Raw genomic sequence first — 18,892 nt, 5'->3', positions numbered from 1 at the left:
GAATGTATGAATGCATGAATGCATGAATGCATGAATGTATGACTGTATGAATGTACCCCCCTTGGGGCTGCAGGAGTTACAGCTGGAAAGAGTTACATAAGTGTAAACCATGTACATGTATTCATTACTGTTCATATTTAAATACATATCCTTGATGCATTTTATGTTTTTACTTCATTTTTTTATTGTATCTATTTTATTTATAATTTTCAATTTTAAGTGATATTAATTTTTTTTTATTTTCATTTATTAATATTAAATTCTATTTAATTTTAGTTACTGTTTTCTATTTACATACATTTTATATATCTCTATTATTTCTAATTAAAGGCTTATTTTAACTAATTTTATTTTTACTTAATTATGCCTCACAGAGTTTACATTTCAAACTGTACTTACTTTGATATTCTTGATTTTTATCTGTGACGTAAGTCGACATAAATTGATACATCTCTTATCTTTTTTTATCCTCTGGTTTTTAATTTTTAACTTTCTTGATCTCAACGTTTTTATCTTTGTGTCTGTGAAGCGTCTTTGAGATCTTTTAAAAGCGCTCTATAAATAAAATTGATTCACAATATATTATACATTATACACACATATATATATATTATATTATATTATATTACAATATATATATATATATATATATATATATATATATATATATATATATATATATATATATATATATATATATATATATATATATATATATATATATATATATTTATATTTATTTATATTTATATATATATATATATATGTAATATATATTTATATATATTTGGTTCCTGAACGTTTAAGTAAGTAAAAGTTAAGAAGACTCAGATTCCCAGAATGCCCTGCGTGTGTCGGCGACGCCCTGAGCTGTGATTGGTGGAGCGGCGGTGACGTCACGGTTCCTGCTTCTCCGTCCGTGTTTGTTCAGTTTTAGTCGCCGCAGGCTCCGAGTTCTGCTGGTCATCATTTACACTTCCCCTCGAACCAGGACCAGAAACCGGACCAGGACCAGGACCAGGACCAGAACCAGGACCATAAACCCGGACCAGAACCCCGGTAGGTGGACCGGCTCCCGGACCGCTGCAGTTATCAGCTGTTTGATAAAAACTGATGTTAAAGTCAGAGCAGAGCAAAGGTCCAGCTGATAGAACTGATCAGAACTCATCAGAACTGAACTAAACTGATCACAACTGATCAGAACTGAACTAAACTGTAGTCTGACAGCTCTGTTACTCTGTTACCTCCGTTACTTTGACAGGTTAGTAGTTAGTTAGTTAGTTATTAGTTACAAAGTAGTGATGTAACTTAGTTACTACAGTCACCTGCTGGGACAGCTCGGTTCCTCCGTTAATCTGAAAGGTTAATGGTTTAATTTAGTTACTAGACTTAAATGCTTATTTTAACACAATTTATTTTTATTTTTACTTAATTATGCCTCGCAGAATCTACATTCCAAACTGTATTTTACTTTGATATTCCTGATTTCTATCTGTGACATAAGTCATAAATGGATATGTACAGAGCAAAAGTTTGGACACCTCATTCAAACAAATGGGGAAGTGTGTCCAAACTTTTGCTCTGTATATATATATATATATATATATATATATATATATATATATATATATATATATATATATATATATATATATATATATGTAATATATATATATACATATATATATATATATATATATATATATATATGGTATATGTATATATATATATATATATATATATGGTATATGTATATATATATATATATATATATATATATATGGTATATATATATATATATACCATATATATATATGGTATATATATATATATATATACCATATATATATATGGTATATATATATATATATATATATATATATATATATATATATATATATATATATATATATATATACATATATATATATATATATATGGTATATATATATATGGTATATATATATATATATATATGGTATATATATATATATATATACCATATATATATATATATATATATATATATATATATATATATATATATATATATACCATATATATATATGGTATATATATATATGGTATATATATATATATATATACCATATATATATATATATATATACCATATATATATATGGTATATATATATATATATATATATATATATATATATATATATATATATATATATATATATATATATATATATATATATATATATATATATATATATACCATATATATATATGGTATATATATATATATATATACCATATATATATATATATATATACCATATATATATATGGTATATATATATATATATACCATATATATATATGGTATATATATATATATATATATATATATATATATATATATATACATATATATATATATATATATACCATATATATATATGGTATATATATATATATATATGGTATATATATATATATATATATATATACCATATATATATATATGGTATATATATATATATATATATATATATATATATATACCATATATATGGTATATATATATATATATATATATATATATGTATATATATATATATATATATATATATATATATATATATACATATATATATATATACCATATATATATATATACATATATATATATATATACCATATATATATATATATATATATATATATATATATATATATATATATATATATATATATATATATATATATATATATATATATATACCATATATATATATGGTATATACATATATATATATATATATACCATATATATATATATATATATATATATATATATATATATGGTATATATATATATATATATATATATATACCATATATATATATGGTATATATATATATATATATATATATATATATATATATATATATATATATATATATATATATATATATATATATATATATATATATATATACCTTCCTGCTGTTGGGAGGAAGTGACGTGTCACAGCAGCAGTAGCAGCTGTTACCATGGTAACAGTAGCAGTTGTTACCATGGTAACAGCAGCAACAGCAGCAGTAGCAGTTGCTACCATGGTAACAGCAGCAGTAGCAGCTGTTACCATGGTAACAGCTGCTACTGTTACCATGGTAACAACTGCTGCTGTTACCATGGTAACAGTAGCAGTAGCAGTTGCTACCATGGTAACAGCTGCTACTGTTACCATGGTAACAACTGCTGCTGTTACCATGGTAACAGCAGCAGTAGCAGTTGTTACCATGGTAACAACTGCTACTGCTGCTGTGACATGAGTTGTTACCATGGTAACAGCTCCTGTCACAGCAGCAGTAGCAGCTGTTGCCATGGTAACGTGTAACAGCAGCAGTAGCAGTTGTTAACTTCGTTACTAGACTCTGTCTGAAAGTTAGTATTTTAACTTAGTTACTAAACTCTATTTGATGGATTAGTATTTTAACTTAGTTACTAGTCTCTATTTGATGGATGAGTATTTTAACTTAGTTACTAGTCTCTATTTGATGGATGAGTATTTTAACTTAGTTACTAGTCTCTATTTGATGGATTAGTATTTTAACTCGTGTGGTTTTGCTGGTTCCGAGGAGTTAACAGATTTAAGTGTTTCAACATGAGGATCCATCAGGGTGAAATCCTGCCCAGACTTTTGTCTCATCGTAGAGCAACAAGAACAGAACAAATCAAACTTTAGCAACAGAACAAATCAAACTTTAGCAACAGAACAAATCAAACTTTAGCAACAGAACAAATCAAACTTTAGCAACAGAACAAATCAAACTTTAGCAACAGAACAAATCAAACTTTAGCAACAGAACAAATCAAACTTTAGCAACAGAACAAATCAAACTTTAGCAACAGAACAAATCAAACTTTAGCAACAGAACAAATCAAACTTTAGCAACAGAACAAATCAAACTTTAGCAACAGAACAAATCAAACTTTAGCAACAGAACAAATCAAACTTTAGCAACAGAACAAATCAAACTTTAGCACAGTTGAGACACGTTTGTCTGCTGGGATTCCGACCTTTCACCGCGGTGCAGCAACGTTTGGGTCGGCGGTTTGAACTTCCTGAAGGTTCATGACGGCCGTCTGGGCAGAGAGAAGGAAGGGACACGCATTAGTGCTTCTGAATTGTCTACATGATTATTAGCAGGAAACTCTAAAATAGCCCCGATTATCGGCCGCGCCCCGTCCTTAACGACTCCTTTGTCTCTGCTTTTTCCCCAGACTCATCATGAACTTCGTCCTGGAGACGCTGCAGGTGCTGGTGCTGTCCGTCTGGTACAACCTGGAGTCCTTGGTGTTCGTGTTCGTGCCGCGGCGGAAGAAGAGCGTGAGCGGCGAGGTGGTGCTGATCACCGGCGCCGGCAGCGGCATCGGCCGCCTCATGGCGCAGGAGTTCGCGGCGCTGGACGCCGTGCTGGTTCTGTGGGACATCAACCAGGACGGAGTCAAGGAGACGGCGCGGCTGCTGAAGAGCAGCGGCGCCGCCAGGGTGCACTGGTACCTGTGTGACTGCAGCGACAAGAACGAGGTTTACCGGGTTGCCGACCAGGTAACTAGAGCCTGCTACTGATGCTAATGCTGCTAATGCTAATGCTGCTAATGCTACTGCTACTGCTACTACTACAGCTACTACTACTACTACTACTGGTACCTGTGTGACTGCAGCGACAAGAACGAGGTGTACCGGGTCGCTGACCAGGTAACTACAACCTGCTACTGATGCTAATGCTGCTAATGCTAATGCTGCTAATGCTACTGCTGCTACTGATGCTAATGCTACTACTACTACTACTACTACTACTACTACTGGTACCTGTGTGACTGCAGTGACAAGAACGAGGTGTACCGGGTCGCTGACCAGGTAACTACAACCTGCTACTGATGCTAATGCTGCTAATGCTACTGCTACTGCTACTGATGCTACTGCTACTGCTACTACTACTGCTACTACTGCTACTACTGCTACTACTGCTGGTACCTGTGTGACTGCAGCGACAAGAACGAGGTGTACCGGGTCGCTGACCAGGTAACTACAACCTGCTACTGATGCTAATGCTGCTAATGCTACTACTGCTACTGATGCTACTGCTACTGCTACTACTACTGCTACTACTGCTACTACTGCTGGTACCTGTGTGACTGCAGCGACAAGAACGAGGTGTACCGGGTCGCTGACCAGGTAACTAGAACCTGCTACTGATGCTAATGCTGCTACTGCTACTACTGCTAATACTGCTGCTGCTACTGGTAATGCTACTACTACTGCTGCTACTACTACTGGTACCTGTGTGACTGCAGCGACAAGAACGAGGTGTACCGGGTCGCTGACCAGGTAACTAGAACCTGCTACTGATGCTAATGCTGCTAATGCTACTGCTACTGATGCTACTGCTGCTACTGATGCTAATGCTACTGCTACTGATACCTGTGCTACTGCAGCGAAAAGAACCGGGTCGCCGACTAATGCTGAATGTCAATAAAAAGAAATAAAAAAGAAAAAATTAAAGCTGAAAGCAACGATGAACGGGCCCTTGCGCGTGCAATTCGAATCCGATAACACCACCATGATAGAGGGCTGCATTGGGATTGGCAACGCAAATCTCGCGGGATCGGGCGGTTTGAATTTTGCTGCGGGCGGGAGCGGCCGACAAAAAAAACCCCTGCGGGATCGGGATGTAGTCTAGCGACCAGATGGAAATAAATTACGTGAAAAAGAACCTAAAATAAGGTCTTTACAAAGCAAAGACCAAGCAAGGCCAGTCAGATATTTGGAGAAACTGCAACTCTAGCGTCGCCACGGTAACGCTTTTGACTGGGAAAGTAATGACCATCGTTGCAGGATAGAGACGCACATTTTGATGTATAACACATCTGGGTGCACGTTACGGTTCGGGCTGAATTAACGGCCGAAGGAATGGCATAAATTGCGCCAAAATGACACGATTAATTCAAAATGGCCGACTTCCTGATCGGTTTGGGCCATGGCTCCAAGAGACTTTTCTTTAAGTTGTGACATGATACAGGTGTATAGCGATTTTCGTGCATGTACGTCAAACCGTATGGTGGGGCTTGAGGCACAAAGTTTTCTAGGGGGCGCTGTTGAGCCGTTAGGCCACGCCCATTAATGTAAACCATTAAATATCACATTTATCACCAGGACTGGCTTGGTGCAAAATTTGGTGACTTTTGGGACACGTTTAGGAGGAAAAAAGACCCTCCTTTCGTCAGAAGAAGGAGAGAAAAAAACTATTCCTCCAGATACAACAGGGCGTTTGCACCGTCGGAGAGAAAAGAAAGAGAAGAGGTAAAATAATAAAAGCAGCAGTTGTTAGTCAGTAAGGGCAGTAGATCCAGCAGATTCATCTCATTCTTACAATGGCAGGAATTACGTTTCTATACGGTCAACACGTACAAAGACCGGGTCAAATACAGGATTACTAAAGTAATCTGTAACAATTTGACAATTCTATGTCACAATGCCTGAATTCAGGTCTTATTTCACACAACTGACGAGAATTACGCTTCTATGCGGTCAAAGCGTCCAAAGACCGGGTCAGGGAGGTTCATTTATCATTGTGAGTGTGTGGTAAGTGTGTGAACTTTCCCCCACATGTGTGAACTTTCCCCCAGATCTGCTCCTCGGCCACGTTATCAGCTCTGATCCGGGTCCAAAGGTGTGGTAGTCGTAGTAGGAGCCGGTCCAAAGGTGTCCCGGGGGGTTCTAGTGAGAGCAGTGTCTGGTTTCATCCGTCCAGGGAGATAACTGTAACTAGACCTCCTGCCAAGCCGCTCTGGCACGCTCACATCGTAGAATCTGGGTCTCCAGATCCACAAAGCACAGTAGTCCAGCGGTTTAGCTATAAAAATGATCCACAAAGCACATTAGTCCAGCGGTTTAGCTATAAAAATGATCCACAAAGCACATTAGTCCAGCGGTTTAGCTATAAAAATGATCCACAAAGCACATTAGTCCAGCGGTTTAGCTATAAAATGATCCACAAAGCACAGTAGTCCAGCGGTTTAGCTATAAAAATGATCCACAAAGCACATTAGTCCAGCGGTTTAGCTATAAAAATGATCCACAAAGCACATTAGTCCAGCGGTTTAGCTATAAAAATGATCCACAAAGCACATTAGTCCAGCGGTTTAGCTATAAAAATGATCCACAAAGCACAGTAGTCCAGCGGTTTAGCTATAAAAATGATCCACAAAGCCCAGTAGTCCAGCGGTTTAGCTATAAAAATGATCCACAAAGCACAGTAGTCCAGCGGTTTAGCTATAAAAATGATCCACAAAGCACATTAGTCCAGCGGTTTAGCTATAAGATGTGAAGGAATCGTTCAGTTTGTGATACAAGCATGACATTTGGTACACAAATAGCCAAAGGTTTCCCCAAAAGGTATGGACGTGGAGCCATCGTGAATTTTCAACATGGACACAACTGTTTTCTAATGAGTCTACACTCCTCTTTTTTTTCCTCTTTTTCTCCTTTTTTTCCTCTTTTTTTCCTCTTTTTGCCATGTCTTTTTCCTCTTTTTTTCATCTTCTCTTTTTTCATCTTTTTCTCCTTTTTTTCCTCTTTTTTTCCTCTTTTTGCCATGTCTTTTTCCTCTTTTTTTCACCTTCTCTTTTTTCATTTTTTTCTCCTCTTTCTTTCTCTTTTATTCCTATTTTTTCCATATTTTTTCATCTTTTTTTTCCTCTATTTTTTCTCTATCCCCAAAAGATATGGACGTGGAGCCAAGGAAAAACAGGAAAAAAAGAGGGAAAAAAAGATGAAAGATGAAAAGATGAAAAAGTTGAAAAAAGAGAAAAAAAGAGGAAAAAGAAGAGGAAAAAAATATAGAAAAAAGGGGAAAAAAAGAGAAAAAAAGAGCCAGGGCAAACTGGCAACTCATTTCAACTAATCACTCATTAGAAAACACTTGTTTCTGGCGGCCTTTTTGAAAAATGGCTGCCATGGGCGCCATGTTGAAAATTCACAATGGCTCCATGTCCAATTATTTTTGGAATGCCTTTGGCTATTTGTGTACCAAAGTTCATGCTTGTATCACAAACTGAACGATTGTTTTGGTTCTCTCCTGCACAACATGTGGAACTGGTTGGTCCAACTCCCATGAACCCTCGTCCCCCTGCGGAGGGTTTAGGTCAGGGGTCGGCAACCCAACATGTTAAAGAGCCATGTTGGACCAAAAACACAAAAAACTAATATGTCTGGAGCCACAAAACATGAAAAGTCTTGTATCATCTTAGAATGAAGAAACACGTGCTGCATGTTTCTATATTAGTTAGAACTGGGTCCTCGGCTGCAAATGTAGCTGCTAATGTAGCTGCTAATGTAGCTGCTAATGTAGCTGCTAATGTAGCTGCTAATGTAGCTGCTAATGTAGCTGCTAATGTAGCTGCTAATGTCTTTCCACGTTACTCTTTTTGTTATTGGACAACTTCTCGCTACAGAGCAAACATTCAGGAGGTAAATGCAAATGATTCGCTCCAAGAAACGTTGAATCCTCTTTTTTTCCTCAGTTATTTTTCTCTTTTTCTTTTTCTCCGGTCAAACAATCCTTTTGACCGGTTTGTTTCCAACAGCCACCTAACAATATTAAGAGAATAAAGTCGTAATATTACAACATTATTTTCTTAATTTTACGACTTTATTCTCATAATATTACGACTTTATTCTCACAACATTACGACTTTATTCTTGTAATATTACAACTTTATTCTCATAATATTACAACTTTATTCTCGTAATATTACGACTTTATTCTCGTAATATTATGACTTTATTCTAGTAATATTACAACTTTATTCTCATAATATTACAACTTTATTCTCGTAATATTACAACTTTATTCTCGTAATATTATGACTTTATTCTAGTAATATTACAACTTTATTCTCATAATATTACAACTTTATTCTCGTAATATTACAACTTTATTCTCGTAATATTACAACTTTATTCTCGTAATATTATGACTTTATTCTAGTAATATTACAACTTTATTCTTGTAATATTACGACTTTATTCTCTTAATTTTACGACTTTATTCTCATAATATTACAACTTTATTCTCACAACATTACGACTTTATTCTCTTAATTTTACGACTTTATTCTCGTAATATTATGACTTTATTCTAGTAATATTACAACTTTATTCTCATAATATTACAACTTTATTCTCGTAATATTACAACTTTATTCTCGTAATATTACGACTTTATTCTCATAATATTACAACTTTATTCTTGTAATATTACAACTTTATTCTCTTAATTTTACGACTTTATTCTCATAATATTATGACTTTATTCTCGTAATTTCCAATGTTTTTTTGGTCTTATTTTGGCCCTAATACTCGTCGTAGCAGAGAGCAGAAAGCCACCGTTATTCTCTCCCACGTCTCTAGATGTCTATCCAGTTACTCCATAAAGTGCTACGAATGGAGGCGGGGCCTTTTCACAAACATCTTAGAAAAGCTCTCAAAGATGAGCTGCCAGAGAGCTCAAAGCTTAGCTTCAGTTTTTAATCATTAATAAACATTTGTGTGAATCTTCAGAGAACTAAGAGTTTATATGAGCGTGGGTGTTGATAGTGAGTATGAAACCCGGAGATAAGCAGCTCCGAGGGTCACGTGGTTCCTCCTATCTTATCTCCAGAGAGATAATAATAATAATAATATACTGGTCTCCTGCAGGTCAAGAGAGAAGTTCCTCCTATCTTATCTCCAGAGAGATAATAATAATAATAATATACACGTCTCCTGCAGGTCAAGAGAGAAGTGGGTGACGTCGACATCCTGGTGAACAACGCCGGCATCGTGACGGGCAGGAAGTTCATCGACGCCCCCGACTCCCTGATCGAGAAGACCATGGAGGTCAACACCATGGCCCACTTCTGGGTAGGGTTATTACTATTATTATTATTATTATTACTAACCATGGAGGTCAACACCATGGCCCACTTCTGGGTAGGTTTATTATTAATATTATTATAATTATTACTAACCATGGAGGTCAACACCATGGCCCACTTCTGGATAGGTTTATTACTATTATTATTATAATTATTACTAACCATGGAGGTCAACACCATGGCCCACTTCTGGGTAGGTTTATTATTAATATTATTATTATTATTACTAACCATGGAGGTCAACACCATGGCCCACTTCTGGGTACGTTTATTACTATTATTATTATTATTATTACTAACCATGGAGGTCAACACCATGGCCCACTTCTGGGTAGGTTTATTATTAATATTATTATAATTATTACTCCCTGATCGAGAAGACCATGGAGGTCAACACCATGGCCCACTTCTGGGTAGGTTTATTATTAATATTATTAATATTATTATTACTAACCATGGAGGTCAACACCATGGCCCACTTCTGGGTAGGTTTATTATTAATATTATTATAATTATTACTAACCATGGAGGTCAACACCATGGCCCACTTCTGGGTAGGTTTATTATTAATATTATTATAATTATTACTAACCATGGAGGTCAACACCATGGCCCACTTCTGGGTAGGTTTATTAATATTATTATTAATATTATTATTACTAACTATGGAGGTCAACACCATGGCCCACTTCTGGGTAGGGTTATTACTATTATTATTAATATTATTATTATTATTATTATTATTATTATTATTATTATTATTATTATTACTATTATTATTATTATTATTATTATTATTAATATTATTATAATTATTACTCCCTGATCGAGAAGACCATGGAGGTCAACACCATGGCCCACTTCTGGGTAGGGTTATTATTAATATTATTAATATTATTACACCATGGCCCACTTCTGGGTAGGGTTAGGGTTTATTATTAATATTATTAATATTATTACACCATGGCTCACTTCTGGGTCAGTCTGGTTTAACAGGGTTCGGGTTCGAAGGTTTCAGGGGGAGCAACTCCTCCGTTAATGAATGAATGAATGAATGAATGAATGAATGAATGAATGGTATTTCGAACATGTCTATCAATACCTGGTTGGTTGAGCTGACCCCCCCTTCCCGAAATCGGGAACATTAACTCATCAGTAATCGGTGTTGTGTGCCCCGAAAGGTGCCTTAAATTAATGTAATGTATTATTTTTATTACTACGATGACGATGATTACTATTATTATTACTATTATAACTATTATTATTATTATTATTATTATTATTATTATTTCCATTATTATTTCCATTATTATTATTATACCTATTATTACTATTATTATTATTATTTTCATTATTATTATTATTACTATTATTATTATTATTATTATTATTATTATTACTTGTGTCCAAGTCAGCGTTTCAGAAACGCAGCGCTGCATCCTGGTGTCCGCACATCTGTGTTTCTGTGGCTCCAACAGTTCTTTGTTTCCCTGTTTCTTCCAGACCTACAAGGCCTTCCTCCCCGCCATGATGGCTAACAACCACGGCCACCTGGTTAGCATCGCTAGCTCGGCCGGACTCATCGGGGTCAGCGGACTGGCAGGTTGGTACCGTAGCAACACGGGGGCGTAACGGTGGTGCTGGTACCGTAACGGTGGTGCTGGTACCGTAGCAACACGGGGGTGTAACGGTGGTACCGTAGCAACGTGGTGGTGTAACGGTGGTGCTGGTACCGTAGCAACACGGGGGTGTAACGGTGGTGCTGGTACCGTAGCAACACGGGGGTGTAATGGTGGTGCTGGTACCGTAACAACACGGGGGTGTAACGGTGGTGCTGGTACCTAACGGTGGTGCTGGTACCGTAGCAACACGGGGGTGTAACGGTGGTGCTGGTACCTAACGGTGGTGCTGGTACCGTAGCAACACGGGGGTGTAACGGTGGTGCTGGTACCGTAGCAACACGGGGGTGTAACGGTGGTGCTGGTACCTAACGGTGGTGCTGGTACCGTAGCAACACGGGGGCGTAACGTGGTGCTGGTACCGTAGCAACACGGGGGCGTAACGTGGTGCTGGTACCGTAGCAACATGGGGGTGTAACAGTGGTGCTGGTACCGTAGCAACACGGGGGTGTAACGGTGGTGCTGGTACCGTAGCAACGTGGTGGTGTAACGGTGGTGCTGGTACCGTAGCAACACGGGGGTGTAACAGTGGTGCTGGTACCGTAGCAACACGGGGGTGTAACGGTGGTGCTGGTACCGTAGCAACGTGGTGGTGTAACGGTGGTGCTGGTACCGTAGCAACGTGGTGGTGTAACGGTGGTGCTGGTACCGTAGCAACACGGGGGTGTAACAGTGGTGCTGGTACCGTAGCAACACGGGGGCGTAACGGTGGTGCTGGTACCGTAGCAACACGGGGGCGTAACGTGGTGCTGGTACCGTAACGGTGGTGCTGGTACCGTAACGGTGGTGCTGGTACCGTAGCAACCTGGGGGTGTAACGGTGGTGCTGGTACCGTAGCAACCTGGGGGTGTAACGGTGGTGCTGGTACCGTAACGGTGGTGCTGGTACCGTAGCAACACGGGGGTGTAACGGTGGTGCTGGTACCGTAGCAACACGGGGGTGTAACGGTGGTGCTGGTACCGTAACGGTGGTGCTGGTACCGTAACGGTGGTGCTGGTACCGTAGCAACCTGGGGGTGTAACGGTGGTGCTGGTACCGTAACGGTGGTGCTGGTACCGTAGCAACACGGGGGTGTAACGGTGGTGCTGGTACCGTAGCAACACGGGGGTGTAACGGTGGTGCTGGTACCGTAGCAACACGGGGGTGTAACGGTGGTGCTGGTACCGTAGCAACACGGGGGTGTAACGGTGGTGCTGGTACCGTAACGGTGGTGCTGGTACCGTAGCAACACGGGGGTGTTGCAGTTTTAGCGCCGCCCTAGTGGCTCCTGGAGCTTTTTCAAAAATGTTTGTCCTTTTTTTTTCCATTTTTTCTTCTTTTTTGTCCTTTTTTCTTTTTTTTTGCTGTTTTTCTGTTTTTTTTCTTTTTTCCTTTCATTTTTAATCTCGACATTTCGACTTTTTTTTTTTTAATTTTGACTCTTTTCTCGACTTTTTTCTCAACATTTCAACTTTTTTCTCGAAATTTCGACTTTTTCTCGACATTTCGACTTTTTTCTCGAAATTTCAACTTTTTTCTCGAAATTTCAACTTTTTTCTCGAAATGCATAATGAAAAAAATAAATCTCCCCCCAGTTCTAACTAATATACAAACATGCAGCATGTGTTGTCTTCATTCTAATTCTGATACAAGACTTTATTTTTTGCGGCTCCAGACATATTTTTTTTTGTGTTTTTGGTCCGATATGGCTCTAAAACATGTTGGGTTGCCGACCCCTGGTTTAATGAAACATTTTGCAATGCAAAGTTTATTTATGGTGCAGGATACAGAAGAAGAAATCAAAGAAAGTGGCAGCTCCTAAATTTTATTAAGAATGCGATTTACGTGAGCAGAAAGAACAGAATGGACAGACCAGTTCCGGCGACGGCCTCATGGTGGCGCTGCAACACCAGACGATGGAGACTAGAATCCAGTTTTTATAAAATGATGAATGATGTGGATTGTTTTAAGAAACTCTTTTTCTTGCACTTCCTGGTTTATGATGTGACCGGTATCCTGTAAAAATGTGACTAAAGTGTAAAATCTCCCTGTCCTCCAGACTACTGTGCCAGTAAGTTTGCGGCGGTGGGCTTTGCTGAGTCGGTGGGTCTGGAGCTGGTGGGCCTGGGGAAGGACGGGGTGAAGACGACCATCGTCTGCCCGTACTTCATCAACACCGGCATGTTCGACGGCTGCCAGACCAAGTAGGTCCGAGAGCTTTACCGTTCACCAAACACACAAACTCCTCCTTCCCCACGGCCGTCTGGGACGTTGAGGGAACTTAGGATTCCTAACCTCATATCTCCAACTCTGTGTTCTATGTTTTAGCATTTCTGATCTTTGTTTCCAGCCTTTTGAGATCGGCTGTTGTGCTTCTAACTGTTCCTAAAGGTTCTTGAGGTTTCACCAACAGCCCGGTATCGTCTGCGTAGAGAAGTTGGCTCCTTCCGATGAAATGAGGGCCTTTTTGACCCCTAAACGTGCCCCAAAAGTCACCAAATTTTGCACCAAGCCAGGCCTGGTGATATTTAATATTTAATGGTTTGCATTAATGGGCGTGGCCTAACGGCTCAACAGCGCCCCCTAGAAAACTTTGCGCCTCAAGCCCCACAATACGGTTTGACGTACATGCACGAAAATCGGTACACACCTGTATCATGTCACAACTTAAAGAAAAGTCTCTTGGTGCCATGGCCGAAACCCAACAGGAAGTCGGCCATTTTCAATTATTATTATTATTCCGCACGCTTTTTTCGTCCGTTAATGCGGCCCGAACCGCAACGTTGCACCCATGCATGTCGTACATCGTTGGATGCGTCTCCATCTTGCCTCGATGGGCGTTACTTTTCTCAGTCAAAAGTGTTACCATGGCAACGCTAGATGCCAAAAAGCAAAAAAAAAGGCAAAAATTTGGACGCTTATTGCTCGGCCGAACTTTATCGTAGAGACATCGTTCAAATTTACAAACACTCAGCCCGATTGGCACTAAAGGACCATACAACCTCATCATGCTACTTATTACTGTTTTTGCGGTATTTAACTTTCAATTAAAAAAAAAAAAAATGTGATTTTGGAGGCTTGTTGCTAGGCAACGGTTTATCGTACAGACGTCATTACAACATTGAAAAACCCGGGACGTGTTGTACTACACCATATTTTAGTCTCATCATGCTAGCTGTTACGGTTTTTGAGATATTCAACTATGCTCATTTTGATGCGAAAAATTTGATATTTCATGGTTTGCATTAATGGGCGTGGCCTAACGTCTCAACAGCGCCCCCTAGAACTCTTCGTACCTCAAGCCCCACAATACGGTTTGACGTACATGCACGAAAATCGGTACACACCTGTATCATGTCACAACTTAAAGAAAAGTCTCTTGGCGCCATGGCCCAAACCCAACAGGAAGTCGGCCATTTTCAATTATTATTATTATTCCGCACGCTTTTTTCGTCCGTTAATGCGGCCCGAACCGCTACGTTGCACCCATGCATGTCAGACATCGTTGGATGCGTCTCCATTGATGGGCATTACTTTTCTCAGTCAAAAGTGTTACCATGGCAATGCTAGATGCCAAAAAGCAAAAAAAAAGGCGAAAATTCGGATGCTTATTGCTCGGCCGAACTTTATCGTAGAGACATCGTTCAAATTTACAAACACTCGGCCCGATTGGCACTAAAGGACCGTAAAACCTCATTATGCTACTTATTACGGTTTTTGCGGTATTTAACTTTCAATTTAAAAAAAAATTACATTTTATTTTGGACGCTTGTTGCTAGGCAACGGTTTATCGTACAGACATCATTACAACATTAAAAACCCGGGACGCGTTGTACTACAACATATTTTACTCTCATCATGCTAACTATTACGGTTTTTGAGATATTCAACTATGCTCATTTTGATGAAAAATGTGATATTTAATGGTTTGCATTAATGGGCGTGGCCTAACGGCTCAACAGCGCCCCCTAGAAAACTTTGTACCTCAAGCCCCACAATACGGTTTGACATACATGCATGAAAATCGGTACACACCTGTATCATGTCACAACTTAAAGAAAAGTCTCTTGGCGACATGGCCGAAACCGAACAGGAAGTCGGCCATTTTGAATTAATCGTGTCATTTAGGCGAAATTTCTGCCATTCCTTCGGCAGTTAATTCGGCCCGAACCGTAACATGCACCCAGGTGTGTTATACATCAAAATGTGCGTCTCCATCCTGCGACAACACGCATTACTTTTCTCTTTCAAAAGCGTTACCGTGGCGACGCTAGACGCCAAAAAGCGCGCCCACCCTTCATCTGGTTGGTTCAGACGGAAAAAACTTTGTTCCTCAAGCCCCACAATACGGTGTGACGTACATGAACGAAAATCGGTACACACCTGTATCATGTCACAACTTAAAGAAAAGTCTCCTGACGCCATGGCCCAAACCCAACAGGAAGTCAGCCATTTTGAATTAATCGTGTAATTTTGGCACAATTTATGCCATTTTCACGTGTCGTACTTTAACGAACTCCTCCTAGCAGGATCGTCCGTTCCACATAAAACTCACTCAGGAGACGCAAAAAACATTAACGATGAAAAGTTATCAATATCGTGAGTTTTCATGAAATGGCGTGGCCGTGGCGCCGCGTCAAACTTCAACATTAAACAGGAAGTGATACTAGTAGCTGATTGGTCCATATTTGATAGATCCTACTTTCTGCCATAACTTTTGAATGGCTTGACAAAAAGAGTCATGGTGGTGTCATCGGACTCAGTTTTGAGTCCTTGACCGTAATTGGTGAAAATGTCCCGTCCATGGCTGCTGCAGCTTTAATTATTATTATTATTTGTTTCCCCCCAGGTGGCCGAGTCTGCTGCCCATCCTGAATCCAGACTACGTGGCTAAGAAGATCATCCACGCCGTCCTGACGGACGAGATGTACCTGCTGATGCCGCGCACCATGTACCTGATGAGCGCCATGAAGAAGTGAGTCCAGGTCCAGATCCAGGTCCCCTAGGGTCCAGATCCAGACCTGCAGGTCCTCTACAGACCACTAGGGTCCAGATCCAGACCTGCAGGTCCTCTACAGACCACTAGGGTCCAGATCCAGACCTGCAGGTCCTCTACAGACCACTAGGGTCCAGATCCAGACCTGCAGGTCCTCTACAGACCACTAGGGTCCAGATCCAGACCTGCAGGTCCTCTACAGACCACTAGGGTCCAGATCCAGACCTGCAGGTCCTCTACAGACCACTAGGGTCCAGATCCAGACCTGCAGGTCCTCTACAGACCACCAGGGTCCAGATCCAGACCTGCAGGTCCTCTACAGACCACTAGGGTCCAGATCCAGACCTGCAGGTCCTCTACAGACCACTAGGGTCCAGATCCAGACCTGCAGGTCCTCTACAGACCACTAGGGTCCAGATGTTGATGGTTCTGGTTTTTCCTCCACAGTCTCCTCCCGATAAAGCTCGGGGTTCTGGTCGGTCATTACTTCGGAGCCTTCAACCTCATGGACACGTTCAAGGGCCGGGCCGTGAAGCAGGACTGAGACGGAACCAGGACCAGAACCAGGACCAAGTCCAAGTCCAAGTCCAAGTCCAAGTCCACGTCCCCCCATGTTTCAACCCTGTTTTAATCTGACTTGTTTTTAAACTGTTTTCTAGTCCAGAACGTCGGTAAACCTCCAGAATCCTGTCAGTTCTACCTCACACTGTATCCCAGCATGCAACGGGCCGGGGTCTGGGTCCGGGTCTGGGTCCGGGTCTGGGTTCAGGTCCAGGTCCAGGTCCGGGTCCTCCCAGACCACTGGAGTCTAAGGCCCCGTTTCCACATAGCCTGGTATTTACAAAAACGGATATTTCCCGCTCTACGTTTTGAAAAATTCCATCGTTTACACGAGATCGTTTTCAAAATCTCTTCGTTTACAGGAATCCTCATAAATATGCTGTTAACGTCATGCCAGCCAATCAGAATCCTGGAAAAAACATCAACAAATGACACGAGTAACTTCCAGTTAAGCCTGAATTATGTTCCCGCGTTAAATCGACGCAGAGCTACGGCGTAGGGTACGCGGCGACGCCACCGTACGGCATCGCCGCGTACCCTACGCCGTAGCTCTGCGTCGATGTAACGCGGGACCAGAATTCAGGCTTTACTTCCAAGATGAACCAGAGTCTTTGGTTTGGAGTGACAGAGAAGTGGAGTTACTTTTAAGTGTGACGTTAGAATATAAAACAGGTAAAATACAAGAAAATATTGACGGTTACAAACTAATTGTAAACACAGGTGTCACTCATGACGCTGGTGACGTTTCTGTCTCATAATGTGACGTTCTGAAGAATAAATGTCCGTTTCTCTCCGTTTACAAGCAAACGTGAAGACGGAGGTTTGAAAAATCTACACTTTGGACGGAGTTTTCAGAAATGATGGTTTTTGGAGACTTTGAGCTTCGTTTTCGTGTAAAACGAACGAACAAAACACATGAAAACACCAGCGTTTTTACTACGTGGAAACGGGGCCTGAGACAGAAGGTCCATCGTGCAGGGACAGATCTTACAGTTTCACTTTATGCAGATGATGCTGTTATTCCCCTAAATAACAGCATCATCTGCATAAAGAATATAGAAATAGCAATAGCATATTATTCCCCTAAATTCCTGGTCCTCCCTGACCCCCAGGTCCAGGTCCAGGTCCTGGTCCAGGTCCTCCCTGACCTCCAGGTCCAGGTCCAGGTCCAGGTCCAGGTCCTGGTCCTCCCTGACCTCCCAGGTGGCCTGTTGCATTATGGGATACAGTACTTGAGTCCGTTTCGACCCTGAAGTTCCCGAGGAAGTAGCAAAGCATCCTGGGATCGTCCTCACGGCACATATGGGTCCTGGTCTGGGGTCCGGTTCCCGGCGGGAGGGGGCCCTGCGAGAACCGGACCTGGTCCAGGTCCGCCGGTCCAGGACCCGGTCCAGGACCGGGTCCAGGTCCGCCGGTCCACAGCATTTCATGTCCTGGGAATGTGAACAGCTGATTCTCACGAGTCAGCAGTATTTAGACGGTGAGACGCCTCCGTGTTGCCACGGCGACTCAGCGACCCGAAGCCTTTCCAGTGTTTCAGTGTCTGAATCATTTCATATGAAGTCCCAGCTGGAGTTTCCAGGACCAGGTCCTGGTCCAGGTCCAGGTCCAGGTCCTGGTCCAGGACCTGGTCCTGGACCACGTCCTGGACCGGGCTGAGACTCAGCTAACAGTCTAACTGGTGTTTAACTCGTTAAAGGAGCAGTTTGTGATTTCAACA

The 18,892-nt window shown here is 40.3% G+C and overlaps 1 protein-coding gene across 6 annotated transcripts; it reads left to right on the top strand.

The window, feature by feature from the left end:
- Positions 1-920: 920 nt before the first annotated feature.
- Positions 921-18,741, top strand: LOC133452296 (epidermal retinol dehydrogenase 2-like). Of its 6 annotated transcripts, none has more exons than XR_009783245.1 (8): positions 921-1,059; positions 4,258-4,585; positions 9,812-9,943; positions 11,461-11,560; positions 13,675-13,819; positions 16,465-16,590; positions 17,059-17,350; positions 17,393-18,741. XR_009783245.1 is itself a non-coding variant. In XM_061731526.1 (8 exons), exons 2-8 carry the CDS (start codon positions 4,265-4,267, stop codon positions 17,153-17,155), a joined length of 921 nt encoding a protein of 306 aa, XP_061587510.1. In that variant the 5' UTR covers positions 921-1,059; positions 4,258-4,264; the 3' UTR covers positions 17,156-18,741. The 6 variants fall into 6 exon arrangements, 5 of the variants coding, with proteins under 5 accessions (XP_061587510.1, XP_061587511.1, XP_061587512.1 ...); XM_061731526.1 differs by adding an exon at positions 5,348-5,368 and having other exon boundaries at positions 4,258-4,564; positions 17,059-18,741; XM_061731527.1 differs by adding an exon at positions 5,042-5,062 and having other exon boundaries at positions 4,258-4,564; positions 17,059-18,741.
- Positions 18,742-18,892: the final 151 nt, after the last annotated feature.

Source organism: Cololabis saira, chromosome 10 (assembly GCF_033807715.1).
Source record: "Cololabis saira isolate AMF1-May2022 chromosome 10, fColSai1.1, whole genome shotgun sequence".
NCBI classification, from domain to species: domain Eukaryota; kingdom Metazoa; phylum Chordata; class Actinopteri; order Beloniformes; family Belonidae; genus Cololabis; species Cololabis saira.
The sequence above is the reverse complement of the archived record's forward strand: the minus strand, read 5'-3'. Positions and strand labels throughout refer to the sequence as shown.